Raw genomic sequence first — 27781 nt, 5'->3', positions numbered from 1 at the left:
ACTTCATCAGTGGATGGACCTTGTGATGGATTCACAATCTAATGGCATTCTCTGGTGCAGAGTAGAGTCATATAGAGGAAGGAGGAAGATGGTATGGAGTAGGGTCAGATGAAGGAAGGAGAGAGATGGTGTGATGTAGCATCAGTTGGAGGAAGGGGGGGGCGCTTGAGGCCTGCCCTGGAAGTGTGTCTGGTTCCCTTCCCCTTCCTCATCCCACTTCCTGTCCCCTGGGAGCTTGTCTCTGCTGTATGACAAGATCTTGCTACCAAGATGTTCTGCCTCATCACAGGTCCTCAGCAGTGCAGCCAGTGGACTGGAGACAGAAGCCTCTGCAGGCATTAGCTGGGACAAGCCCTTCTCCCCTTAAGATGTTTTTCTTAGGGATTATTCAGAGTGATGAGATCATACAGGTGGAGAAGGAAGTTGGGAATAGGAATAGAGCAGTGATCCCTGTATTATCGACCTTGATAGATGGGAAGTTTGAAAGGCAGTAAGGATGTTGTAGAAGTTGAGAGTGTAGAGAATGTGCTAGTGCTGGAGAAGCCCGAGGAAAAGTTGGGAAATAGGGGCAACCCCCTAACAAGGCAAGAGGGAGAGAGAGAGGGGAAAAACAGGAAGGAAAAAATCCCTCAGATTTCCATCTCATTTGCTAAACACAGGCATATTCTCACCATCACATTTGTCACAAGTTGGGTGGCACCTCTCACAGGTCTGGGCATGTTGGTCTGCATAGTAGTGTTCTGGACAGGTGCGGTGACACTGTCCCTTGGAGCGCAGGAGAAAGAAAAATTTATCGCAGGATTGGCAGTCTGTGGGCAGCGGCCCCCGGCATGCCTGGCAGCTCTTGTCACACTTCTTACACCGACCACTGGCGCTTTCTCCATAATATCTGAAATGAAGAGGGAACACATATACATACATTTGTTCTCAGTATCTGAGAGGATTGGCATGTGTTACAAAACAGCAAGAGAGCCCACAGCTAGTGAGGGACAAACACAGCATGCAGACTGAGCTTGTGTCAAGTTTTATTGAGGGAAGGGGGTGGGGAAAGGGAGGGAAGGGAGGAGAGGAAAAGGGAGAGAGGGGGAGGGCTAACCCCTCCCTGCCTCTTCGGAGAATCAGGGTTAAGGAGAGCTGGAGTGGGCAGAGCTTGTCTCTTAAAGGGGCCTTTTGCACCCATGTACAGAGCCAGGGTACTGCCTACCATGTATGCTGGGGTGATGCACTCTGCCAGGTCCTCAAGGGGCGCGGCCAAGGTGTGCCTGGATGCTAACACCATGTGTGTACAAGTCCGTGTATAAAATGGCACAGTGTCTGTACATTAACTCTACCTCCTTCTTTATGCTTTCAATTATCTCTAAATGGTTCTCAGTGAAGTGTAAATGCCACGGGAATGGTTGTTATGCTACACTGGCTCAGAAATAAGGACAAGAAAAAAGGCCATGTGTTCAGCAACAGATGCATTGTTTTTTTAAAATATTTCCAGTCCCTGATCAAGTATGGAAGCTGAGGATGTGGAGAGCTGAATGGGCTCTGCTTGAGCCAAGGGCTGTGACAGACAGGGTTTATTCACAGGCCTGGCCTCTTCTGTTCTCTTCACTCAACCTTCCTCATGGAATCACTGCCAAAACGCTAACGAATCTAGTGAGTGTGGCTCCTATTCCCCGTACACTGAGTGTTACAGCACTCCCCAGCCCCTCGCTGTGTGTGAGCTGGAAGCACCTATGATAAGGTCAAGGTCACACACGGTGGTGGCTCAACAGTTCTCTGCCACCACTGCCACTGCCTGTTCTTCCTTTAACTTTAACCTTTGCTGAGCCACACCCTGGATACAAGAGCATTTCCTTTCACCATCATCACCATCACCATCATCCTCATCCTCGTCCTCCTCCATCATCATTTTGAATATACTGAATCTCCCATGTATAGTCAGACTGGACTTGAACTCTTGTAGTCCAGGCTGGCCTCAAATTTGTAGCAAATATCTTGCCTCAAACTTTCAAACACTATGACTTGTTGGGAACTGTGTGGCCTAGTTTCAGACCAGTATGTGAGTTCTTGTCCAATGGGTCTCCAGGTGAGGCGAAAGCCCATGGAGACAATCTCACTTGGCAAGGACCAGAGGACTTTGGGACAGTGCAGAGTACTGCTGGGACCTCGACACCTGCATGCTCTCTTCTCTCTCTTAGTATTGATGATTCTCTTGGTTGTTTTAGTGTCATTTTCTTCGTAATACATGGGGCAGATGTGATCATTCCTGGAAATCCCTTTTTCTTTTTCTTCAAATATTTCCTCCTAAAATTCTTTGGTCTCTGATGCTTCTCAAGTTTCTTGTCTAGGGATGCCAGCTGTCATTACAGACCCCGGGAACTGTTGTGATTCAGTATTGACAGGATGGGAGGCAGAGCATACTTATCTCTGTAGAAATGTTTTGAATGAGATTGTTAGTCTTGAAAATGCATGCCTATGTCAATCATCTTTTAGTTTTGTAAAGACAGGATGCACCTGGCTTGATATTACGCCAAGCTAGCTAGCAAAATGGGAAGTGTTGTTTTTGTTTTAAAGACGTTTTGATGTAAAAGTTGGGAAAAACCATATTTGACATATTGTTTTTGCTGAAGGTTAACATTGGAGAATGGGAAAAACTTGTTTGTTTGGAAAAACAATCTTGCTTTTCTTATATAAATAAAGACAGCTAGAGCTATTCGGGGCTGGCCACTGTGTGAAACTCTTCTGGTGGTTGGGCAATTCATTTCTCTGAACCAATGCCCCTTCCCCACCTCGGGACATGAGCCCCAGTTGCAGCAGGACCTGGCAATGACTACAAGCATGTGCCACTACACCCAGCTCGAAAGGCAATTTAAAGTGTACCTCTGTATGGATATTCTAATTTCTCAATTTAAAAACATTTTTAAATATGAGGTCACATGATTGGTGCTGGTCTTTATAAAACAGATGTAAATCCCTTTGAGACGATTTTTGGAGAGTCAACATTTTAACAGTAACAACCACTTATTAAGCTCTGTTGTATGCTTGATGATGCCCTAGAAACTTGAGAAACATTTCATCCCATTGAACATGAAAATGAGAGACCGGAATGTGATGGTTAGGAACTTAGGCTCTAGAACAAGTGTGCTTTCAAATCTAAGCAGTACCACCTAATGAACTGTGTGCCCTTGGGTGGGTCACTCAATATCTCTGTGTTTCATATTCCTTAATTTGTAACATGGAACTATTACTAGCATTACAATTAAACACCATAAGGTTGTTATACTGGTGACTAGAACTCTATAGTGTATATTTGGGTTAGTTGTGGATTTTTAAATTAATTCTCACAGCATACCTTCTGAGTTTATATTGCCACCCCAAAGTGTGACAATATAAACTCACCCCAAAGATTGTAGATCCAAAGCATATGGCTTAGAACATTCAGAGAACTTGTTTAAGGTTAAATGGGAGATGGTATGAAAAGCCTCATCTGCCAATCCCAATATAACACAACAATGCATTTGCTGAAGGTGAACAGATGCCTTCCAGACCAAATCAAGCTCTTAAGGACTCCAGAGGTTGTGTGGCTCATGTCTGCATCTCCATGATCCTTGCCTGGCAGTGACATGTCATCATTATGTATATGGCTAGTACTTGCCCCAAATCACCAAAGAGTTGACTCTGTGCTGCATGTGTGGTGGCACACATGAAAAACAAGAGAAGTTTTTCTTCCAGGAACTTAATTTCTTTTTCATGAGAAGATACCAGGACAAGGATAAGCCTTTGAAGTATAAAGTATGGACTTTAACTTAGCTTATCCAGACATACCAGGTGCTCTTACACTGACCTGTGTGGACCACACGAGTGGATGAATGAATGAGATATACAGAAACATGAGCCAATATACAACACTGAAATAAACGAAACATGCAGACATCATTTAGAGCTGAAGAAAGGTACCAATTGGGGTGAAAGCAGCCAGGGACGGTCCTTCAATTTGGGTCTGGAACCTCTCAGGGCTCCGGGTTAGTAATTGGGAAAGAGTGGGAGGGGGTGTGGGATGCTGGAGAAGGCATGGCCCAATCAAGCCTTCTTCCCAGAGTGTTTGTAACCAAATCTGATATACACACTGGCAATTGTTCTCAGCAGAAAAATAATCAAATTCCTATCCACAAACTGCTTTATATTAGCATTTCATATCAGTGTCAAAGTTGCATTTAGAACTGTGGAGGTTGGATATTTGTGGAAGGCTGGCAGGTTGCAGAGACCATGGGGTATAAATGGAGACAGTAACTGAAATTGGTCCCTTTGTGTGATCACTGTCCCACCTGTACTGCTTAGGTTTTGTGTATTAATGCTGAACCATACTATATCCTAAAACTGAAGGAAAAGAACCTCTATTAATGCATATGGGCCATTCTGAGGGAAGGAGGAATCACTCTGCATTGGACTGCAAGTATCTGTGGATTGTCAGTGAGGCCAGGCCCTGAGGATGGTTAGTCACTTGGTCTGATGGGGCCATCTGACTTGGTGTGTTTTCTCTCATGGAGACACACTATTTCTCCCCTTTCTTGCCGTGTGCTGTGGCCTGACTCATATTTGCTCCCTGATCACAGGGAGGCTTTACTGTGGCCTCCTTTCCTCATTGCCGTCTGGAGTGGCTGCAGAGTGAGAAGGTGCTTACCCGTTCCTGCATTGCAGCAAGCACTCCTTGCCCAGCTGGAACCAGCCAGGTCGGCAGGAGTGACACTGCATGCTGTGAGGTCCTTCACAGGTCCTGCAAGAGTTGTGGCAGGGCACACACTGGTGGCTGTCCTTGTCAGTGTGGTAGCCTTCTGGGCAGCTTTTCACACAGGTCATGTCTGTTGAAGAAGGAAAAGAGTCTGTCTTGACAGAGAGCATGACGTGTGGCTCCCCACACATCCTGCCTTTGGGCAAGGAGGCATTGCATGAAGAGAGATGAGATCCCACAGGCCGATTGATAGCAGTGACGGTAGAGTCAGCATGGACAGGCTACCGTAGGCAGAATGGAAAGAGCAGGCTGGGGGCTGTCAGCCGAGGTTGTTGGGTACCTGTGCTCTAGTTTTCTATCATTGCTTTGACCACTGACTTTGTGGCTTTAAAACAGGAACGAATCATCTCACTACTCTAGAGGCCAGAAATCTAAAATGTGTGTCCAGAGCTGCATTCCTTTTGGAGGTGTGGGGATCTGTTCTTCCCCCGTCCACTTTTAGAGGGTATGTGTGTTTATGAGCTCAGGGGCCCCTTCTCGTTCAAGAGTGGTGTCTTCTCTGTCCCTCTGATTCCGTCAATACACACCTACTACTAACCCTGCTCTTATCAGACCTTTGTGATCATATTGGTCTCATAATTTAAGTCAGCATAATGTCCCCATGGCAAGATCTTTCATTAGACACAGCTATAAAGTCCCCTTTACGGTATAAAACATACACTTGCAGGATGGAGAGATGAAGGTGTGACATCTTCAGGGAGAGCATAATTTGTCTATCACAGTCTTCCCCAAACTACCTTGTTTATAAATAGCCTATTTCTGGTGGTGTGGGGCAGAAAGGAGTGAGTGTGAGCGATCAGGCTAGGGCCAAGCCCGTGCAGCCTTTAGGGGCAGCCTCTATATCAAGGTTTAACTCTAAATTCATTTACATTCCCAGGTTAAGGGAAGACCTTCACTAATGAGATGTCTTCCTCTCTGTAAGAAGGTATCTGAGGTGGCCCTAGATTGGTCATTACTAGTAGGGAATGTCCTAATGTGTGAGAGGTCCAGTTGGAAGGGCTATTTTTATGAGGAATAACTTTGAGAAAGGAAGTTCACCAACCTAAGATGGGCAAAGAAGACTGGTGTTTCCAAGTGTCGCCAATTGTGAGAGGCCAGCATAGTATTGAGGGTGCGCGACCCTATATGTAGCAGGGTTCCAATGCCCTTGCTGATGATATCTCACCAATAGGGAGAAACTGGCCACTTATTCTCACTGTGATTGTCTCCCTCTGAGCTCTATTCTGCTGACTTGGAAAACAATGCCAATCCTTTCTGGGCTTCCATGTATTCATCTCTTTTTAAATGATTGATTGATTGATTGATTATTTTTGAGACAGAGTCTCATATAGCCTGACCTCAAACTTCCTATAAAGCTAAGGCTAGTCTTAAACTCCTGTGTCCCATCTTCACCTCCCAAGTTCTGGGATTACAGGTATAGGCCACTTTGTACAGCTTCTTCACTTTTTGGAAACAGGGTCTTGCTATGATAAGTAGCCCACACTGACTTTGAACTTGAGATCCTCCTGTCTCAGCCTCTCCAGTACTAGGATTATAGGCACACACCATTACACCTAGTCAAAATGATTAGTTAATTTAAAAAAACACCAAATCAAGAGGCAGCTGTGATAAAGAGTGGACTAGCTATATGTTGGCAGGGTCTGTGCACAGACTATGCATTACTAGGGAGTCAGTGGAGAGAATGAGTTATCTTGAGGAGAGGATCTACATGAATACTACTGATGAAGGGGAGGGGGATATCACACCACAACAGACATGGCTCTCAGAACATACAAGCTACTTCTTCTGGCTGAGAAAGCAACCCACCATGAGGGAGCCACTTGCCAACTCAAAAGGAAGGACAGGGACTGAATTCTCCTGAAGTGTCCACAGCATAAAACACAGAAACAAGCTGTGTTCCAGACTAAAGGAGGCTCTAAGATAAAAAGGTAAATGCATGTAGACCTTGTCCTGAGCCATGTCCTAAAGGGCAGCTGGGACAATTTAATATTAACAGTACATTTTAAAAAGTTAGACTTATTTATTTTATTTAATGTGCATTCATGTTTTGTCTGCCTATTTGTGTGTGTGTGTACCACATGTGTGCCTGGGAATCCACAGATGTCAGAGAGGGCATTGGATCCCCTAGCAGTGGAGTTTCAATGATTGTGAGCCATGGTAGGTACTAGGATTGAACCTGAGTCTTCTGCAAGAGCAACAAGTGTTCTAAACCCCTAAGCCATCACTCATTGTGTCAATGCAAATTTATTAGCGCTGACAATGTCCTGTCTTGTGTAAGAAATTGTCCCTGTGCTAGGAAACACAGAGAAAAATGTTCACAGGAAAGAGACTGAAACGTGTCTAGTTCACCCTTCAATGTTTCAGGAAAAAAATGTAGATTGTGGATTAGCAAATGCGTGCACACAGACAGGGTGGAAGATTAAAGTTAGTAGTGTGTGAAGTAGACAAAGGACAGTGTGTTCCTTTGACCATCCCATCCTATCTGTTTTCTGTAGGGTTGAAAATGTTAAATAAATGTAAAGAAAAATTTTAAAAGGGCAGACAGAAGTTAACACTGGGCATCATGACCTGCAGGTTCACATGGAGAGGGACAGCACAGCTGGCCTTGGACATGTGTTACAACTCACCGAGAAGAAGTGTTTCTCTGGGGCAGGTATAGCACTGGTTCTGGGCAGGCCCTGAGCAGCGGGAACACTTCCTGTGGCATGGCTGGCACCTATGAATGCCCTCATCCCAGTACTCGACAGCCGCACACTCCATGGGTGCTTTGCAGACCTCATGCACTAGTGTCAGGCCTTCCTGACAGGCCAGGCAGGTCTCATCTGACAAGCAGCTCCGGCAGAACTCGGGGCAATCTGGAGGGATGGAAGCCAAGCAGAGGATGGTGAGAGGTGGTTAAGGCAGGGGCAGCCTTTTAGGAAATGAATTCCTTTCTCCTGGAGACTTCTAGGGCTTTGTGACAAGGGCACGAGAGCATGGTCACCCAACACTATGACCAAGGTCACACACCAGCATGTGGCCTTTTCACTATCAAAGTCCCCATTGCCATGGTCTTTCTCTCATCTCCTAGAACACCTCTAGCTAATCATTAGTAAAGCAATGGTTGGAATGTGTTATAGTTTCCCAGTCTTTGAAGTGTATGAACTCATTGGTGGATTGAACCCTCAAGGAGACTCAACTTAGAGCACCCTTTAAAAGCTCACCGGCTCTTGGAAACTTTTACATGGGGAACCCTTTGTGATGGGCATGTGCCATTAGAAGGGCCGTGTGATGTGTAACTAGCTGGATCCACATGCACAAAGCTTATGAATGATGCATTTTAAAAATGAACTCTTGCCAGGGCTGTGGTGTCACACATCTTTAATCCCAGCATTCGGGAGGCAGAGGCTGGTAGATTTCTGTGAGTTTGAAGCTAGCCTGGTCTACAGAGCAAGCTCCAGGACATCTAGGACACAGAGAAACCCTGTCTCAACCCTCCCTGCACAAAAGAAAGCAGCAACAACAACAACAAAAAAACTCTTTTTCAAAATTGGCTTCCTTGTGCAGGAAGGGTGGGGGTGTCCTGAGAGCTGTGACTGGGTACTATGGTGGCCCTCCCTAGAGCATGCTTTGTGTGGACAGGCTTCCCAGCCACCTTTGCTCAGTTATGCAGCCCCAAAATCCGTACCTTTACATTCATCAGTCACCTCGTCTTTGTATGTTCCCTCCGGGCACACATCCAAACACAGCCCTTTATAGAGAGCCTTGGAAGTATCAGCGCAGACCTCACAGTCATCCTCCTTGGGGCCATTGCATTCCAAACAGTTTTCATGGCAGGGGACACACTGGCGCAAGTCAGGGTAGAAGTGCTTGGGACAGGACTCATAGCATGTGTCATCGTACAGGAAGAAATTAGGCATACACTCTGAGGAAAGGAGGAGACAGCAGGTTATCCCCAGGGATTGCTGAGAAGGATTCATTGCTCCTGTAGTGGGCTAGCCCATTTCTCAGCTCTCTGAGCCTCTTGGCCTAGAATGACATTTGCCTCTCTCCATCCAGCCAGGGTGCATCCCCAGTTATCTAACAATATAAGCCTTGGCACAAAAGGTAGTTTGAATATATTTGGCTCCCATAAACTCACAGGGAGTGGCACTATTATGAGACCTGGCCGTGTTGGAGAAAGTGTGGTCTTGTTGGAGGAGGCTGGATGACACAAGCCTTTAACCCAGACCTTGAGGCTGGAGGGCACACCTTTAATCTGGGCCACACCTTCTATTGCAATCGAATCCCTGTGGGTGTGGGCTTTGAGGCCTTTTTCTCAAGCTTCACTCAGTGTGGCAGTCAGTGGACTTCCTGCTGCCTCTGAGTCAAGATATAGAACTCTTAGCTCCTGCATTACTCCTGCCTCATGCCACCCCTCCATGCTCCCTGCCATGACAGTATTTGACTGAACCTCTGAAACTGTAAAGTGAGCCCCTCAACTAAATGTTTTCCTTGTAAGAGCTGCTGTGGTCACGATGTCTCTTCACAGCAATAGAAACCTAACGAAGACCACACAGTGACCTTTTTATATGATCTTGGACTTGCTGAAGATGTGGCCTGCACCTTTCAGGTATAAAAGTTCCAGTGCTGTGGGAAACAGTGCTGGGGGGGATGCTGGAGGCATTGCTCAAAGATCTGGGGGAAATGAATGTCCACATGTAGAAGAATGAATCTAGATCCATACCTATCACCCTGCACACAAATCAACTCCATGTGGACCCAAGAACTCAGTGTGAAGCCAGAAACACTGGAACTGCTAGAAGAAAACTGCCAGTTCTGTACAATATATAGGTTCAGGAAGGGACTTCCTGAAGAGGACTTCATTTGTCTAGGAATTAAGTGGGACCTCATAAAACTAAAATGCTTCTGTACACCAGAGGAAGCAATCACTCGCACGAGAAGGAAGCCTACACAGTAGGAGAGAACCTTTGAAAGTTGTTCATTTGACACAGGATTAATATCCAGAATATACTAAGAGCTCAAAAGATTAAAAAAATCAAGAAAAATTGCCCAATTAAGAAAATGGGCTATAGATCCAAGCAGAGAATTCTCAAAAGAAGAACTAAAAATGGCTAAGAAATACCTTTAAAATCTTCAACATCCTTAGCCATTAGGGAGATGCAAATTAAGATTACTGTGAGATATCATCTAAAATCAAGAAAACAACTGACAACAAATGCTGGTGAAGACATGGGGAAAGGAGAAACCTCACTGCTGTTTGTGAATCGGAAGCTGGTCCAGCCTCCATGGGAACCAAGATGGAGAATTCTCAAAAAGCTAAAAACAGATCTCCTATATGAGCCAGCTATGCCACTCCTTGACATACGGTCAAAGGACTCATCCTTCTCTATAGGCTCTTGCTCAGCCAAGTTCCCTGCTGCTCTATTCACAATAGTTAGGGCATGGAAAGAGCCTAGATGTCTAGATGAATAGATAAAGAAAATGTGATGCATAGACACACTGGAATACTATTGAGATGCAATTAAATCATGAAATTTGTAGGTAAATGCATATGAACTTCTGATACTATAAGAAATAGTCCTCAAGGAAGAGGTTTCTAGCTCAGTTCCAGATCATATCCTCCAGGTCATGTTTCTAAAATGTATGGTGTCTTTAGCAATAGAGTCTAACGTTCAAGTTCTGAGAGGCAACAATAGCCTATATGGTACTGGGAAGTCTCTTAGACAAGCCTGACCAACAACTTGAAAAGGGAGTTCCCTTGCCTGGAATTTTTGTTACTCTATGGCTCTTGAGAGGAGCATTATCTTTCAGTGTTTTAATTCCATTTAAGCTATACACACCTGCTCTCATGAATGTTCGAGCACAAACACACACACACAAACACACATACCAATAGACAGTAATAAGCTCTCCTAATACTGTGTGTGTAATGCTTATGTAAAGTTTATAAAATAATGTCTCCCTATGACAGTCTCTCTCTCTCTCTCTGAATTACCTTCTCTCCCTCCACCCACAAGTTCAGTCTCCACCCTCACTTTCCCCTTCATAGCACCTGTGTCCTTCTAGTCCCTTCTCTAGAGCTCCTTCTCCACTATACCACCATGGGTCTAACTCTCCTGGTTTCCACAGCTCCTTTGGGTACCATACTTAAGTTTAAAGATTCAGAAAAAAAGGGACCCACAAATTCAAAAAAACATGTAGCATTTGTCTTTCTGGATCCGATTTATCTTGCTCAGTATAATAGTAACCTGAATTTGTGTTCCTAAGCCATGGTCATGCATATTTGTCCCCAGAATAAGTGTCTCTTATTCCCTTTGAGGTGAGAGTTGAGCACATCTGGAAGAACACTTGCTTCTTTTAGCTCACAGAGTTCACAAGGGAAGGAGTCTATCTAACTCTTCCTCAACAACAGGCTGAAAGATGGTGAATTTCACTGAAGGTGAAGCTTGATTCTTTTGGTTCTCAGATAGTGGCCCCAGCCAGTGGCGCCTCAGGACCAGGATCCCTTGGGATTGTGAGAATGCTTTTTGTTTGTTTTCCATCAAAGATACTAGTCTACCAAGGGCTGATATTCCATAAATCCCCCTCACCATGTAAAGCTTTTATGCAAAGAAATTCAAATCTTTTTATCCTCTCCACCTTTGGTTCATGAATAGCGGCCCCATGCCTGTTTTACACTCTACACACTTGATGGTCCAGAGAGGCCAACCACTTGTCCAACTTGGGTGGGACCCCAGCCAATGGGGAAAAGACATAGTTCTCCTACATTAGGATAAAAACCTTTCAGATTTCCTACTTGGTGTGCTTGCTAGACCAGTTTGAGTCATAGCACAACGTTTTTTATGAAAAGAAATTGCCTGGGCAGATTCCTCTCATTTTGTTCATGTGTTTCTTTGTGCAACAGAAAGAATATTCTTTTCCGTCACCAAGCTTCCATGTACCTTTGCAAGTCTTCTCATGGATGCAGTCCTGGCACTTTTCTGGGCAGTGCTTGCAGATTCCTTCCACAGCCACATGCTTTTCAGGGCAAGTTTCCCAGCACACCCCATGGTCTAGCACGAAGTCTCCTTCACAAGAGTGACAGTGGGTAGCATTTCCTTCACATGTTCTGCAAGGGGGACTACAGTGCTCACAAACACCATCTTTTGCATAGAAGCCCCTATGGAAAGAAGGGAGATTGCAATTAGACCAATTGTAGATGGATCTCTGCTGCTGACAAAGGGATTCAGATTAAAAGGAAAGGATGATGTTTTTGTCAATCAAAATGAACCCACAAGACTTACTGAGGGAAGGTTGTGAAAAGAATGTCCAGAAAAATAAAATGAAAGGGCGGACATTTCCCTTGGGGATTTGGTTTGTTTAAAGCTATTGAATTTGTCTAAAATGTAGTCACTTGTCTGATTTCCTACTTATCCTCAAATTGTCATTGTCTTTTCTCTCTGTCAGAGATTTACAATAGAAAATATTTTAGTATGCACGAGCGTGCACGTGCATGTGTGTACACACACACACACACACACACACATCTATTAATAGAGAATTCAAACCAGGTCTGACTCTGAAAACAACTTTTGGTGTCTACCATTTAAGGGATCTAGGATTATGTTTCATTGTTACATTGTATTTTATTTGTGTGGGATATAGTATATGTGTATGTGCTCCTGGGCACACACCTGTGCATGTATGTTTAGAAGCCAATGATTGACATTGGGAGCCTTCCTCTATCATTCCTCACCTTATTTCTTAATCTGGGGTTCATCACTTTTGCTAGACCGGCTGTCTGGAGGGCTCTGAGGATTCTCCTGTTTCTGCTCCTTCAGTACCAAGATTATAGGTATGTGTCACAGTGCATGGTATTTATGTGGGTGCTGGGATCAAACTCAGGCTTGTTGTTTGTACAGAAAGTACTTTACCTACTAGTATTTATTACTATTATTATTATTACTATTGTTATTATTGGCAGGGTCCATCAATATATAGCCCTGACTGTGCTGGAATTCACTATGTAGACAAGGCTGACCTCAGACTCACAGAGATTCACCAAGAGTTGGGAACAGGCAATAATAACTTCATGAAGAACAGTCATGACAACTTTTTCAATTCCAGGGTGGCAGAGGCTAGTAGGGAGCAATGACTGTGGAAGTTCATCTCTAATCCTAATTTTTGTTTATGATGTGAACACTGCTGGTCTTGGTGACTCTGTGTCATTTTGATCCAGATTTTGTTATGTCTTGCTAAGTTTGTTACCGCTGGTCTGCTGTTCTCCTCCCTCACAGGCGAGTTCTATTGGTAGGGACTAAATGGATTTTAAGTTAGAGGGCTGAGAAAATCATAGCAATGAATAGTAAGTAGCTACTGTTACTACTTATAATTCAGAACTCATCTGCTTGAAAGTTTATAAGAGGCTCATATCACAACTGCATTCACAATGCAGAAGAGAACTGAGAAAATTCTGTTATTGATACAAGGTGGGAAAAGAATAGCCAGACACCACACAAACATGTTTTGGTCAATGCGGAGCCTCGGGTGTGATAGTCCATACCACATAGACTCTGTGTGTAGGAGGCTACATTATCCAGGTTTGTGTAAGAACAGTGTGCCGCTCACCCAGTGATGAGATTGCCCAATGATAAGCTCCTAAGAACACATCCCCCATGACTGTGCAATGCCCGTCACAGTGAAGTGAGCATCTGGCCACATGTAAATTTTGGCTGCTGTGGGCCCACAATGATGTCACAGTCAACAAATGTCACTAATGTGGGTGCTCCGACTGTGTAGAGCGTTCTCTGAAGGGGAAGGAGCTGCTCTGAGGTACTGTGGAGAATGAGTAGGAGCAGGGTGTCAAAGGGAGAAGGACACTTACTCTGGGCATCGATGGTAGCACCTGCCCTCGTGGAGGAGCAGAAGGCTGTCCGGCTGACTCAGGCACTTTTGGCAAAGGTCGGCTCCAGAGCAAGAGGCACAGTCCTCAGCACAGTTCTCACAGCTGCCACTCTTGACTGAGGGCCAAGTGCCTTGGGGACAGGAAGGAACACAGGTGTGCAGCCACAGGTATGTACCTAAATTCAGGGCATGAGGACAGAGAACAAATGTCATGGTGAGTCCTGACATCACACACGTTATCCACAGGATTGACATATTTTATGAGTCCATTAGATTAGTTAGATCTTTGGGAAGGGAAGGGGCCACAGGGGCCTTTGCTCTGCTTCTTTTATACAATCTGATATTAGATACTGGTGACCATAGGGCTTCCCTTTGTCCTGTCATCTAGTCAGGCACATGGGAGCTTCTCCATGCAGTCCCCTTTCCTGCCTCCCCCCATCTGTGACGGACGAGACTGACATGGCAGTAAAATTTCCAGACATCATCTACTTCAACTCACGTTCCATCCGTACTGGTGTATACCACACACACACACACACACACACACACACACACACACACACACACACACACACACACACCCTACAAAAATAAATAAATGATATAAGGATCAAAAAATAGGGCCAGATGTATGGTGGTGCATGACTTTAATCCCAGCACTCGGGAGGCAGAGATGTGCAGATCTCTGTGAGTTTGACGCCAGCCTTCGCTACATGGTGAGCTCTAAGCCTACCAGAGCCACATAGTAAGGTGGTGTTAATAAATAAATACAGGAAGAATGTGAAAATAATAATAAAAAATTAAAACCATTTCAACTAAAATTCTGAAGCATTTTGTTTCTGTTTCTGGGTGTAGCCACTTATACACTTCCAGTCTTGATGCATTGGCCATTTTAAATGTTGCTACACGTGTGATATCTCACTACAACAGTCCCTGACTCAGGGCTTCACCCAAAGTCTCAGTTGGTTGAGGTCAGCCCAGGTCTGGAATCCTAAGTCAAAGTTGTAGAAGCAAAGGTCTCGAAGTCATAAAAACCTTTGTTACGGTGTATTGTTATGGTTCTCCATTTTATTATTGGCTGTTGATATTCTCTTCTTGTGTCTGATTTGTAAGTTCAAGTTTATCATAGGAAATATGTATAGGAAAAATGGTCCACAGAAGACTTGGTTCTATTGTGGTTTCAGATTGTTACAGACATTACTGGAACACATTGCCAGAGGATAAAGGCTTGATGGTGTTAATAACATTGCACACTCATACACAGCTCTTCTAATGATAATTTTTTGGTTTTTCGAGACAGAGTTTCTCTGTATTGTTTTGGAGGCTATCCTGGAACTAGCTCTGTAGACCAGGCTGGTCTCAAACTCACCAGGCCTGCCTCTGCCTCCCTAGTGCTGGGATTAAAGGCGTGCGCCACCAACGCCTGGCTCCTAATGATAATTTTTAAAGAAGTGCTTTTAATTTTATTTTTAATTATGTTTACCGGTGTATCTGAGTGTATATGTGTGGTAGAATATTATTTTAAGGTGTGTGACTTTTGTTTAACTCTGTGAAGCTGTGTTACTGTGCCTGTCTAAAGCACCTGGTGATCCTGCTGAACGGCCAATAGTGAGGCGGGAGAAAGGACAGGTGGGGCTGGCAGGCAGCGAGAATAAATAGAAGGAGAAACAAAGAAGAGCAAGAGAACAAGGGGAGGAGGAAGTCAGGGGCCAGCCATGCAGCCACCCAGACAGCATAACTTCCTCGGGATAGGTTGTCTGCGTAGTGTTATGCTGGAGAGATGGCCCAATGCAGTGGATAAGAACAGTGCAGAGACCCTGAGCTCAGTCCCCAGCGTCCACACTGGGTACAATTTAGAAACCTATTCTGTTGCTACCCTTCCCTTACCCTCCCCTCCTAGCACTAAATGTAGAGTCAATGATGAAGGAGACCACAGTGTATTCAACCTCATGCTTATCCTCAACCTTAACTTTATTGTCTGGGATAAAAGAACAAGGGACTCTAAAACTGAAGTACCCACAGATTCCAGAAAATTCTGTGGCTAAGTCAACCCAAGACTTCACCATGCTTTTGGAGCAAGAAGCATTTCTATGTCCCAGGAGGCCCATTTTTATTATGGGTCGCTGGTTTGCTGTGTGTGTCCCCAGAAGCCCCTGTGATGGGAGGGTGTGGTGGGACCAGATCAATAATACCGTGCATTTGCACACAAAGCTTCACCAATGTGCAGGCATGATGATGGTGCGTAGGTTCAGATTCCACCGCCCCCCCCCTTCCACACTGACCTTTTGGACACGAAGTGCAGAGAGTTTCAGATCCATTGCAGCTCTTACAAGAAGAATGGCAAGGTTGATCTTGCTTTGTTGCATCTGTGTGGGTAAGAAACAAGTCAGACCTGGCCTGTCGCATAGTGTGTCTCAGTGTTGGAGGAGGCCTAACTGCAACTCGGCTCCTCTTTTCAATTTTACACTAGCCAACCACTGTCTGCTACCCACTGCTAAGGTGTAGAATTCATTCATTCTTTTTAAAACTCTTTTTTGGACGCTGATTTTCAAGATTTCTCTTGCAGTGACAGAAAATGTGTGTCTTACAGGAACGTCATAATACTATGATTTAACAAATCATGCTGTTTTCATATGTGTAGGTGAATGTCTGTGTGTCCATATGTTCCTGTGTTTTCGCTGCCTCTCTGAGGGCATCTGGAGGTAACTATTTCCAGGACGCCACCTCAGAAAGCTCCTGGGGCAGTTTCCCATTCACACTGGCAGCCCCATCCACCCTGCTCAGTACACACGGAGATCTTCCCAGAGTGCCGCCCACAGGAGATTCTAACTCCTGTGGTCCTGATGGCCGTGGCTCTCCCTCTCTGCCTTCTTCCTCTTTCTTGACCTTCTCCTTCTCCTAGGAGTCTGCAAAATGTCTCTCTACTCACACCTGCCATCGGATCCCAGCTGTGCAGCTTACCAGTAGGGTAACCATGGATACAGTAATTAAAGTCTCAGAGTCCTACTTTCCATGTCTCTAAAATGAGAGAAAATGGTTCCTCCCTTGAACTGTGCAGCTCAGTGAGACGATGTGTGTCCTGCTCAAGGCTGGCGGTGTGTGAAGTAGTTACTTAACTCAGTGGCCCAGTGAGACAGTGCACAAAGTGTTTAACACAGTGGTTCAGTTAAGACAGTGTATGTGAAGTGCTTAGCACGGTGACTCAGTAACAGACCTCCATTGTCTGCCTTCTCCCTTCCCTTTCCTTCAATTGTCCTTCTACCCCATGTCTGAGGCTGCTTTAGTTTCTTCTTCCTTCCTTCCTTCCTTCCTTCCTTCCTTCCTTCCTTCCTTCCTTCCTTCCTCCCTCCTTCCCTCCCTCCCTCCCTTCCTCCCTTCCTTCCTTCCTTCCTTCCTTCCTTCCTTCCTTCCTTCCTTCCTTCCTTCCTTCCTTCCTTCCGTCCTTTCTTTCCTCCTTCCTTCCCTTCCTTCCTTCCGTCCTTTCTTTCCTCCTTCCTTCCCTTCCTTCCTTCTCTCTCTCTCTCTCTCTCTCTCTCTCTCTCTCTCTCTCTCTCTCTCTCTCTCTCTCTCTCTTTCTTTCTTTCTTTTTGTTTTTGGCTTTTTGAGACAGTTTCTCTGTAGCTTTGGAGTCTGTCTTGAAACTCACTCTGTAGACCAGGCTGGCCTCGAACTTACAGAGATCCGCCTGTCTGTGCCTCCTGATTGCTGGGATTAGATTAAAGGTGTGTGCTACCACCACCTGGCTCTCTTATTTTCTTAATCCACACTGGGACAGGTGGGGGTGACAACGACATGGGCCTGGTTTCTATGGTGTCACTTATGGCTGATTATAGAGCTGCTGAGCCTTGCTGGGGACAAGACTAGGGTGGAGTACAGATATGTAGAGAGCTATGATTGATGTGAATACACACGTGCAGTATGCACATGTAAGGCACACAGCAGCATGCATATACATACACAATGCATATGTATCTAAATGACTGCCCAAGCTGCCACACCGACTGGCAACAGCAGTTGTCACAAAAGTCCACAGGCTTCTTCTGCTGCTGACGCCTTTTCACCTGACCATAAGAAGAGGCAGAAGGAAGGCAGCAGCATGCTGGGATGTTCAGGGTGACATCCATCCCCGAGACCTGCAAAACTATGCTGTTTCTGGCCACGGGCTGATTTTCTGTGGACTTTTTCATTTTATATGAAAGTGCCTTATTCACAAAGATATGAGTTTTCTTTTTATATGTATTTGTGAAATCAACGGATATCCACACATATATATTGTAATTATATGTATTTAACATTCTGGCAATTTTCCTGTTTCACTGAATAAACTTGGTACAGAATGCGGCAATGTCCCCTTATGTCCAGCAGAGGGAGCCCTGAACAAGCAGTTCATAGTAATTGGACAACAGCAGTATCCAGTAGATTTGCTACAGTTGCAGCGAATAAATCAGGACCTCCTACATGGTTCCCATTTTTGCCCCACTCCAGGAATTCTAACCTTGCTAGCACGGATGAAAAAGAGAAAAGATGAAAGTGAAATAAATCTCTTCAACTAAGAAAGTGGTACCCATTAGTCACAGGCAACTGAAGAAAACCAGGGTCCTTCTTATTCTCATATTAAATAGTTAATAGTCACATGGTTCTATATACACATTCACACTGCTTATCACTTTGTATTGTGGAGTTTGCTCTTATGGCTTAAAAAAAAAGAGTCCTTCTATGTAGCCCAGACTAGCCCTGAACTTGTATGTCTACCACCCCAGCCTCCTCAGTACCTGGGTTACAGACATAAATCCACAATGCTTGGCTTGCCTTTCTCTTTTAAAACTCATCTTTTGGAGAGCAGGCTTTGCTGGTACGTTAGGAATCTCCTTGTTCCTTTTGAAGCTCTATGGTATTTTACTCTTCCGACGCATCACCCTCCATCTCTTTTGTCATAGGTTTTCAGGCTTTGCTATTTCAAAGGACACCACAGCAACCGGGAAGGCATAGGTTGCTTCTTTAGCTTATTAAAGATTTTCAGGGATGGAACCCGGCGCTGGAGCCCAGGGGCTCATGGTTGCTAGTCAGTGCCCTATTGCTGAGCTCCCTGTCGAGCCGTACGGCTCTTTTCCTTGTCTTTCCCAGGCAGAGTCCTCAGGGCATCGAGAATGGCCTTAGCTGTATCGGGAACCTCTGCTGTTGGATGCACAGATTCCCCCAAGTTTCCACTGATTTCTTATGACCCTCCTGTCTCCTCTGTCATGACATCTGAGTCCCCATTGTCCCGGCCTTCTGGCTGCTTTCTGTAGAGTGGAGATGGCTGTGGGGCAGTGGCCTTCTCCTCCCTATTTCCCTGTTACCTCTTTTGATTGGAATTTTCCACCTTCGTTGCTCCTGCAGCAGGTCCTTCACCAAGGATGGGTTTTCAGTGGGCACAGCTTCTTTTTATTGAAAAAAACAAAGTGTTTCAATGACGGAAGGACCAAAAGGAAGATACGCTTCACCTATGCCCCCTCCTCCCAGAAATAGCTGCTGTGTATTCTTTGGCACACAGACCCACCCAGAGATGTGGGAGGTGGAAGACTTGTGGAGTGGAATCGTTCACACCCTCTGCATATAGGACACCCAGCCTGCATGTGCCATTCAATACTGTAAGTATTATAGATGTTTCTTCTTGTCGTGGCCTTTGAAGGTATCTTTCGAAAATGTTCTGCATACGCGTTTGTATGAATCATCTTTCACTTTCTGGGTTACATTTGTAGATTGCTTGGCCGCACATATCTGTTGTGGTTCTTATTGTCATGAAGCTGCATACACATCTTTGAGGAAATGCACTTGTGGCCGGTCAAGACACTGTGCGAGGCATCCTGGCTTGTCTGGCCATGCCTGTTCTCTGGGACTGTGTTTTGCTAGACCAATACTATTCTCCAGTGCCTCCTCCTCCAGCCACCAATGGCTTTCTTTTGTGACCCTTGCTAATGTGAGGTGTATAAGTGTGGGCCAAAGGGTCAGAAACAGCATTCTCAATGCTCTGTGGGATGTAAATGGTTTCTCAGGTCCAAAATGACATGTTGTGTGGTTTCGTGCTCTCATTTTACAGATGAGGGGGAAGAATGAACTCAGGATTACCATGCAGTGAACATCTGGGCCATGATTTGAATGCAGCACTCTGTTTCTAGAGTTATTTTTCTTACTGCGGTCATTTTTACAGTTATCCATTTGCAGAGCTGGGATCCAACCCAGGACCTCTTCCACAGGAGGCAACTGTTCCACCATTACGTCACACTGGAAGTTTCCAGGTCTGCCTATCATGAAAGCCCATGTCCACTAGAGAGGTTCTTGAGCAATTAATTTCAATTTTAAAGTCATTTGAGAGAGATCAAAGTGGTGCTCTGCTGGTGAGACAATGCTGATGTATAGTGTTGCCAATTCCTGTGGTGTAAACATTTCTGCCATAGCTAATTTTAGGCTGTCAATGGCCTGGCCATGTACAATTCTTGCTTAACAGTCAGCATAAGCCTGTACAATGGTCCCTTTGTAGCACTGTGCCAAGGGTCTGATTATCCTACAGGGGCATTTGCTCTTCAGCTTTCGTATTGGTTAAGTAACTGAAAATGCTGCCATCCTTCCTATACGAGGGCAACAAATCCCTTCTAGAAATCTGTAGCATCTTCAAAGTCATCTTCAGTTACTATTATACAACATTTATCTCTCCATGAAGATGTTGGCTTTCCTCTCACAAATTCATGGACTCCAGTATTTTCCAGAGCTGAGGAATTAAGATCAAAAAGAGCAGCTAGCGGTAAGTTGTTAGGATGTGGTCAAAGATAAAACATTTGTTCACCAAGCTTGTGCTTTGTAGGTTAGTCCTTTGTCCCAATCTGTAATTAGAGCCTGCTTTGACCCTCTAATCAATGAGGGAAATCCGTGCGCTGGGGGACTCTCAGGCCTGTTTGCAGGAACTTTCCAAGACTACCGGAGGGGAAAATGCTTCAGTAGAGCAAAATGCTTTAACAGCGACAGGGAAACTGTTTCTGTTCCCAGGCCTGGGAAAGCTGTGTCTCTGGAAGCTGATGTCCCACTACTTTTGGACATTTAAACAGCGCCACATGTAGATCACCTATTCTGTAAGTATTTCTGTCATTTGGTAACATTGGCCTAAGTCATCTTCACAAGTGTTAGTGAGTGGGACCAAGGGCCTTCCTGTGACTTTTTTGGTGGCTAGAAAACAGTAGAGCTACCATCCTTGAGACTCAGGGTATGTGATGGTCTCTCTACCATTGGACTCTGGGGAGAGGGGAACTCACTCTGGGGAAAGTGACAAAGAATGATGATCTCCACTGCTGTCATTGTCATCCTGGTTAGCCACAGTTACGTGAACCCAGTGTCATTCAGTCTCAAGGTGACTTCCCCAAGCACACTCAGACCTATGCTCACTCTCTGGGCATGACCTTTGGATCTGAACATGATCATGCTATTTCTGTTGGAAGGAGTGTGGGAGAATGAGTGGGCTGAAGTTCAGGCCATCCTAGTATTCTACCTGTGTCTGAATCCGTTTTTAAAAAGCCCAAACAAGACTGAAGACATGGTGGACACCACCTAGGCAGCTACATTTTCTTGTAAACACCCTGTGGTTTGTTCAAGGCTTCCACCATATTGACCTAGGATGACTGAAATCTGCTCCTCATCATCTGAGAGGTGTGGCTAATTAGTGCTCGCTCTCTGGAACTCTCCCCTCTCCTGTTACACTCCAGACCTCTTTTTTTAGGGGAGGAAGGCAGAAGAGATGTAGGCATTGGCGCCAATCCTCCCCATTTACTCGTGCTCTTGGTGCTTCAGCCCTGCAGGGAAGGAGCACTGTGGCTTTACCTTGCTCAGTGAGCAAATGTCCCCGCTCTTACTAATGCTCTCCATGTCTTATTTCATAGGTCACAGAAATGGAAAGTGCAGCTATGTCATCGACTTTATTGCTTTTGTCCAGTTATGACAAACGTTCTCATCTGCTCCCAGACTCCCTTGCTAATGTGAGGTCCCCCGACCCCAAATAAAATAAGACCCTTTTTTCTTGTCAAAAACATCGCGTTGTGAGCACAGGGGCGTGGGGAGGCATGGAAGGCTGGGTGTGGCGCTCCGACAAAGGGGAACAATCAAAGTTTGATTTTTGCTTGCAAAACGCGTAGTCCAGTTGAAGAGACGTGTAATCATTTGGGGAATCGAGTCGGCTCTGACTCTTGGCTCCCTGCACCTTTTCATCATGTGGACGCCAGATAAAATACAGATGTTCGGGGCAAGCACAGCACCAGACTGTTTCCCTCTTGGCTTGTACTGCCTCTTAAAGCCCAAATGCCAGACCAACTCGTTTTCAGCCTTTTGGTTCAGCTATAATTCACAGAAGATATCCCAATCTGGATTGAGTAACTTTCTTAGCCTTGTGTCAGAAACAGCCTGGGGTCCTCTGGTTGTTGTCTTAGGAAAATCAGATGTGCAGAAGTGTCACAGTGGACAGCAGCTTCTTCTGAAACCAGCAGGGGACCTTCCTCATCTTGTGTGGCCTCCTACTGCTGCCAGTGTCTCTGTACAGAGTGGACCTTTGCCCCAAAATTTGAAAACACATTCATTTTTTCATAGTGTAGCTGAATGTGAGTCAGACCCCCCCATAAAAAGGACTTGGGTTTTAGCCTTCTCAGACATGGAGATGCCATAGAACAATATAATTATCTCAAAGGAAGCCCATAGTGGGACCACAAAGGTGGAGAGGCCAAATCTTAAGGTGCAAAGGCAGGAGAGTGCCTGAGGGTCCTGCCAGTCCCAGCTTTCATTCCCCCCCCACCTCCTTGAATATCAGGCTTCCCCCATATGCAGCTGCAGAGTGCAGCACCCCTCCCTACCCACCCACGCCGGGGGATAAAATCCAGGACCCCATGCACATTAGGTAAGTGCTATATCACTGAGTTATGTGTCCCCCTCCCAGATAGGGAGGACAGCTTTCAAAAGGCCAGGGCCAGCGCTCCAGCAAGCTTGTCTGCTTAGCATCAGTTCCAATGTGTCAGGGTCACTGAGAAGGCCACTCTGGGGTTGAAGGTTTCCTTTATTGTAGTGATACATGTGCACTGTAGAAGCTGTACTGAAGTCTTTGAGAAGATGGGAGTTAGGTCACACCACACATCATTCTTAGTAGTTCTCCCACCTCTAGATCGGTCCTGTCTTGACCTCTGCCTTGCCCTTGCTGGTCACACGCCTACTTCAGCTTCCTACTTTTGTGCTCCACAAGCTCCCCGATGCTGCAAAACGATGCTTCCGTACACTGTGAATATGCACTACTCCCATTGGTTAATAAAGAAGTTGAATGGCCTATAGCAAGGCAGGATAAAGTTAGGTGGGACAAGCAAACGGGATACTGGGATGAAGAAGGGCAGAGTTAGAGAGAGCAAGATGGACACTCTGTACTGAGAAAAGGTACCAAGCCACTTGGCAAAGCATAGATAAAAATTATGGGTTAATTTAAATGTAAGAGTTAGCTAGTAACAAGCCTGAGCTACTGGCTGACTTGGTGATTCTCCCTCAAAACATGTGTCTCAGAAACAATGCTGAAGAGGGAGAGAGGCAGAGGAGGAATGGAGCCTCCCTCTGCCAGGTACATACCGTTCCAGAGCTTGCCTTCCCCTCCTTGGGGCCAGGTGGGCCAGATACATGCCCCACGCCACAGCTGCAACCCTTTTTGACAGCTGCTGCATTGGTTGTAACCCAAGCCGGTGCAAGTCTCACAGGCTTGATGACAGGGCTTACACTCTCCCAACTCTTGGTCTCCATAGAAGCCAGGGCCACAATCGGGCACACAGCTGCCACCTTTGGAAGATCAGGGAAAGAACATGAAGGAGAGATTGAGCAGCTAGGCTTTTGCAAGGGCAGATATTGAAGGACTTTCAGGATTTTTTTTCTTGTGTGCAAACCAAGATGGTTTTTGGCTATTTCAATTGAAGACTATGTTCTAATTCATGCAATAGGCATTTTTTTTCTTTTTAAAGAAGTGAAGTATGAATTTGCCATCAATTAAGACCAAGGAACATTGAATAAAGATTTTAACACCTCCAAGACAATAAACACATAAAATGAGCCTATGAAGAAAACTGTTGAGGCACATGTCTTTAATCCTATCACTTGGGAAGCAGAGGAAGGAGAGTTTCTGGGAGTTTGTGACCAGCCTGGTCTACATAGCAAATTCTGGGACACCCAGGATTGCATAGAGACATCCTGACTCAGAGGAAGAGAAGAGGGAGAACAGCTGAGGGGCTGGGAAATGGCTCAGTAAAGTGGTTGTCTTGCAAGCATGAGGACCTGAGTTTGGATCCCTAAGACCTACACTAAAGTTAGGCACTATGGGTGTGGTGGGGCCCCTGTAATAATAGTGATGGAGAGATGGGAGGCAGAGACAAGTAGATCCTTGGTAGTTCATTGGTCAGTTAACCTAGCTTACACAGCAAAGTTCCAGGCCAGTGAGAGTGCCTGTCTCACACAAAAGATGGAGGCTACCCAAGGTTGTCCTCTGACCTCCACAAACATGCCACACACATGTTCATGCACAAGTGTATATACACATGGAGGGGTGGGGGCAGAGAGGGAGAAAACATGAACCACCAACTCACTGAGTATTGTCTGCAGTATTCTTCATTCACTCAAGATCACTGGGCTATCCTGTTCCCAGTTGGAAGACTCATAGTAAAATTATTTCCCAACTATAGATTTCCAAAAACCCCAAGACAAAGTATCTTGTTCAATTATATAGTGTACATGAGTGTGTAGCATGATTTTTTGAAAACATGAGGTTTTCACCTCAAGAGAATGTGACTCTGAGTAGACTAGCCCAGGGGATATGAGTTCTAAAGCATTTATTTCCAGGTCTCCTTCCCATATCGGTACCTACTTTTTCTACTCAACATCAGATACTTGAGATTAATTAGTGAAATGTGAACTACACTTCAATACTAAATGCAGAAGGAAGTAGTTCAGGCTAGTGTTTATTTTCAAACCACATTAAAATTCCTCCGTGGACCATTGGCGCCAGCACACAAAGACCCTGAAATCCATCACAGGAGTGCTCCTATTGCAGCGATGGCCTGCTGGGCCCCCACAGCCTTTTCTTCCCCGGGGGTCACCATTGTCCAGCTTACCCGAGAGAAAGAAGCCCTCCTCACACCAATAGCACTCATGCTGGTCACAGTTGCCGCAGTTAGTGCCACAGGCTCTGCATTCCCATTGTGTACTGAAGGTCTTCTCAGGGCAGGCTTTATAACAATGCCACTCAAACCTAGGGGAGATGATGCTGTGTTTCCATGAGACAGGCTGGGTTGTGCTAGGAATCGTCCCTGTTTGATCTCCTCATGATCATTTATCTGTAGCATGGTCTGTTGTCAAGGGAAGAAACCTGCACTTGATCTGTCCTGCCAATCAAACCAAGTCATTTGCTACCTCCTCTGGTCCCCTGAGGATCCCTTTATCTAGGGAGCTTGGAGGAGGCTGGGGAGGAGAGGGTCACTGAGACTGATTATTTAGTGCTGGATGCTAAGTATCAGTTCATTCAAATCTGTGCACAAATCCCATGGGAAGCCATTACTTATTTTTAATGTTACGTATAGGAAACAGTGTTCAAGCCTCCGGTGTCCAGCATCTCCTTAATGGTAGGACCAAGCAAAGTTTGTGGGAATAGATATCTTACACAGTACTCTTAGAAAGTCAGAGGTGACCCAGTGTTGAATTCAAGCAACTCACCAGAATGTCTGTGGCCAGATCATTAATAACAGGGGAGTGCATTGACATCATACATGAAAACACATCCCCATGCATGTACACATATGGACTTTTGTATAGATTACCCACTATGCTCACTATACAGCAAGATATTGTAACTCACTTGGAGGTATGTGAAGCTGACTCTTGCCCTTTGGAGAATTTCAAAGTTTCAGTAAGACACCAGGGAAAATATTTGCATTCCTTCTTCACAGCTTGTATTGTACAGTGGTGCTAAATAGTCTGAAATGTCATAAACGTGTGTTTCTTGAAACAGTTATCTCATGCTGTGTCTTAGTGCTGTAGGGCATGCTATTTCAGCCTATGCCTTTCTCAGAGGGTTTTATGAAACACACTCATTTGTGATCTGGTGAGTGTCATGTGTCATGGGGGTGGGAGAGGAAGCAGGTGTAGGGGAGGCATTTGTACAGGGTTCAGATTGAAGACTCAGTCTAGACAGAGTTGGATTGGAGAGACACAAGGCGGGGTGTGTCAGGGGAAAAAGGGTAAAATTTCTCATTTCTGTGTTCACTCTCTCTCTCTCTCTCTGTGCCTGTGTGAGGGAGAGGGAGAGGGAGAGGGAGAGGGAGAGGGAGGGAGAGGGAGAGGGAGAGGGAGGGAGAGAGAGAATGGGATTAAGTTCTTTTTCTTCAGTTCTTCGAGGAACACTGTGTGTCCTCCCCGTGTGACCTCACTAAGACACTCCTGCGTGTCTGTGACCTCACTAAGACACTCCTGCGTGTCTGTGACCTCACTAAGACACTCCTGCGTGTCTGTGACCTCACTAAGACACTCCTGCGTGTCTGTGACGTCACTAAGACACCCCTGCGTGTCTGTGACGTCACTAAGACACTCCTGCGTGTCTGTGGTAAATCTTTGCTGTTGCCCTTGGCTCTAGCTATTACATGCTGTCAGTTATCTTCTACTCATTAAATACCACTCAGTTTTATCTTATAATCACCAACCAGGGGCTTCTTCATCATCCCTCTATTTTTTAATGTGTTCTTTTATAGTCCTGAGAGTCAAATTCAGGACCTTGTAAAATCAAGGCAAGTGCCCTCACACTGAGTTGAACCCTTAGCCCTCCTGCTCTCTGAAAAAAAAAACTACATGAATGAGTTAGGATGATATGAGGACAAAGTCACTGTAGTGATGAGCCGTTCCAGAGAAGCTAGGTTACAAGCAGAAGACTAAGTAAAGGAACTGGGGAGTTGGCTCAGCAGTTAAGGAACACTGGATGCCCTTACAGAGGACCTGGGTTTGGTTCTCAGCACCCACACGGCAGCTCACCGATATTGATGATAGTCAATGCAATAGGGAATACAATATATTTTATTTACCAGAGAGAGAATCACACAAGCTGGGAGTCAGAAGTGTGGCTGGCTTCCAAAAGAGGAGGTCCTTTTTTCTTTCGTTTTCTTTTATCTCTACCTGTGCTAATTTACTTGTCCCTGACCTCATGGGTGGATAATATTGTGGGGTTCACTCCTATACACCACTGTTTATTACTCCAGTTCCAAGGGATCCTATGCCTACCTCCTCATGTGATGCACATATACACAAGTGTGTACAAGCAACACACACACATAAAGTAAAATAAAATAACATCTCTAATTCTCCCAAAACCTGAAAATGCTTCCAGATTAAGAGCTTTTTGAAACTGGCCAGTGGTGGCTCACGCCTTTAATCCCAGCACTAGGGAAGCAGAGGCAGGCAGATCTCTGTGAGTTCGAGGACAGCCTGGTCTACAAAGCTACATAGAGAAACCCTGCCTCAAAAAATCCAAAAGAAAAAAAAAGAACTTTTTGAGAGGCCAGGAAGTGGTAACATATGCCTTTAATCCCAGTACTCGAGAAGCAGAGGCAGGAGAATCTCTGTGAGTTCCAGGACAGGTTTCAAAGCTATACAGAGAAAAACCAAAAAATAAAAAACAAAATAAAGAACTTTGTGAGAGTTGACATGATGGTGTGATATGAAATTTTGTTTAATGCACAAAATTGTTTTTTATATATCATATAAAAGGATGCTCTGATTATGTACCTCAGATATATATGAAGCACGGATTCTAGTTTGAGACATGACTCCACCCAAGATAGTTTATTTATATGTAACCATTGCAATATTTGATAAAAATGTAAAATCTGAAATACTTCTAACAGCATTTTAGCTGTGGGGTTCTACTGGTAGCTCGGGTTAGCCCATCCTTTTGGTATACTTTATGCCCCCCCCCATTTGCTCACTGCTTTCACCATCTTCCCATCTACTAGCGTGTTCTGAGGTCCTAGAATCTGCCGGGGGAGATAATATGGCTGGAAGGTGGAGTTATAGGTCTGCCACTAGTTTGTGGTGTAGAGGGAGAGGGGCGCCTGGGCG

The 27781-nt window shown here is 45.2% G+C and overlaps 1 protein-coding gene across 2 annotated transcripts in view; it reads right to left on the bottom strand.

Annotated features, from left to right (window-relative positions):
* Pcsk5 (proprotein convertase subtilisin/kexin type 5) overlaps positions 1-27781 on the bottom strand; it is a 411139-nt gene that overhangs the window by 16706 nt on the left and 366652 nt on the right. Inside the window, exons 26-35 of one of the 2 annotated variants that reach the window (XM_040746607.1) lie at positions 24793-24929; positions 23267-23470; positions 18985-19065; positions 15928-16011; positions 13626-13821; positions 11704-11921; positions 8448-8684; positions 7408-7635; positions 4673-4850; positions 672-889 (exon numbers count right to left, since the gene is read on the bottom strand). In XM_040746607.1, the coding sequence (XP_040602541.1) occupies positions 672-889; positions 4673-4850; positions 7408-7635; positions 8448-8684; positions 11704-11921; positions 13626-13821; positions 15928-16011; positions 18985-19065; positions 23267-23470; positions 24793-24929 (1781 nt within the window). The remainder of the gene's footprint in view (positions 1-671; positions 890-4672; positions 4851-7407; positions 7636-8447; positions 8685-11703; positions 11922-13625; positions 13822-15927; positions 16012-18984; positions 19066-23266; positions 23471-24792; positions 24930-27781) is intronic. The other variant, XM_040746615.1, reaches the window with a different exon arrangement.

The sequence above is a fragment of the Mesocricetus auratus genome, unplaced genomic scaffold, assembly GCF_017639785.1.
Source record: "Mesocricetus auratus isolate SY011 unplaced genomic scaffold, BCM_Maur_2.0 Super-Scaffold_4256, whole genome shotgun sequence".
Taxonomy (NCBI): Eukaryota; Metazoa; Chordata; class Mammalia; order Rodentia; family Cricetidae; genus Mesocricetus; species Mesocricetus auratus.
Note: the sequence above shows the minus strand (reverse complement) of the source record. Positions and strands in the feature narration are given on the sequence as shown.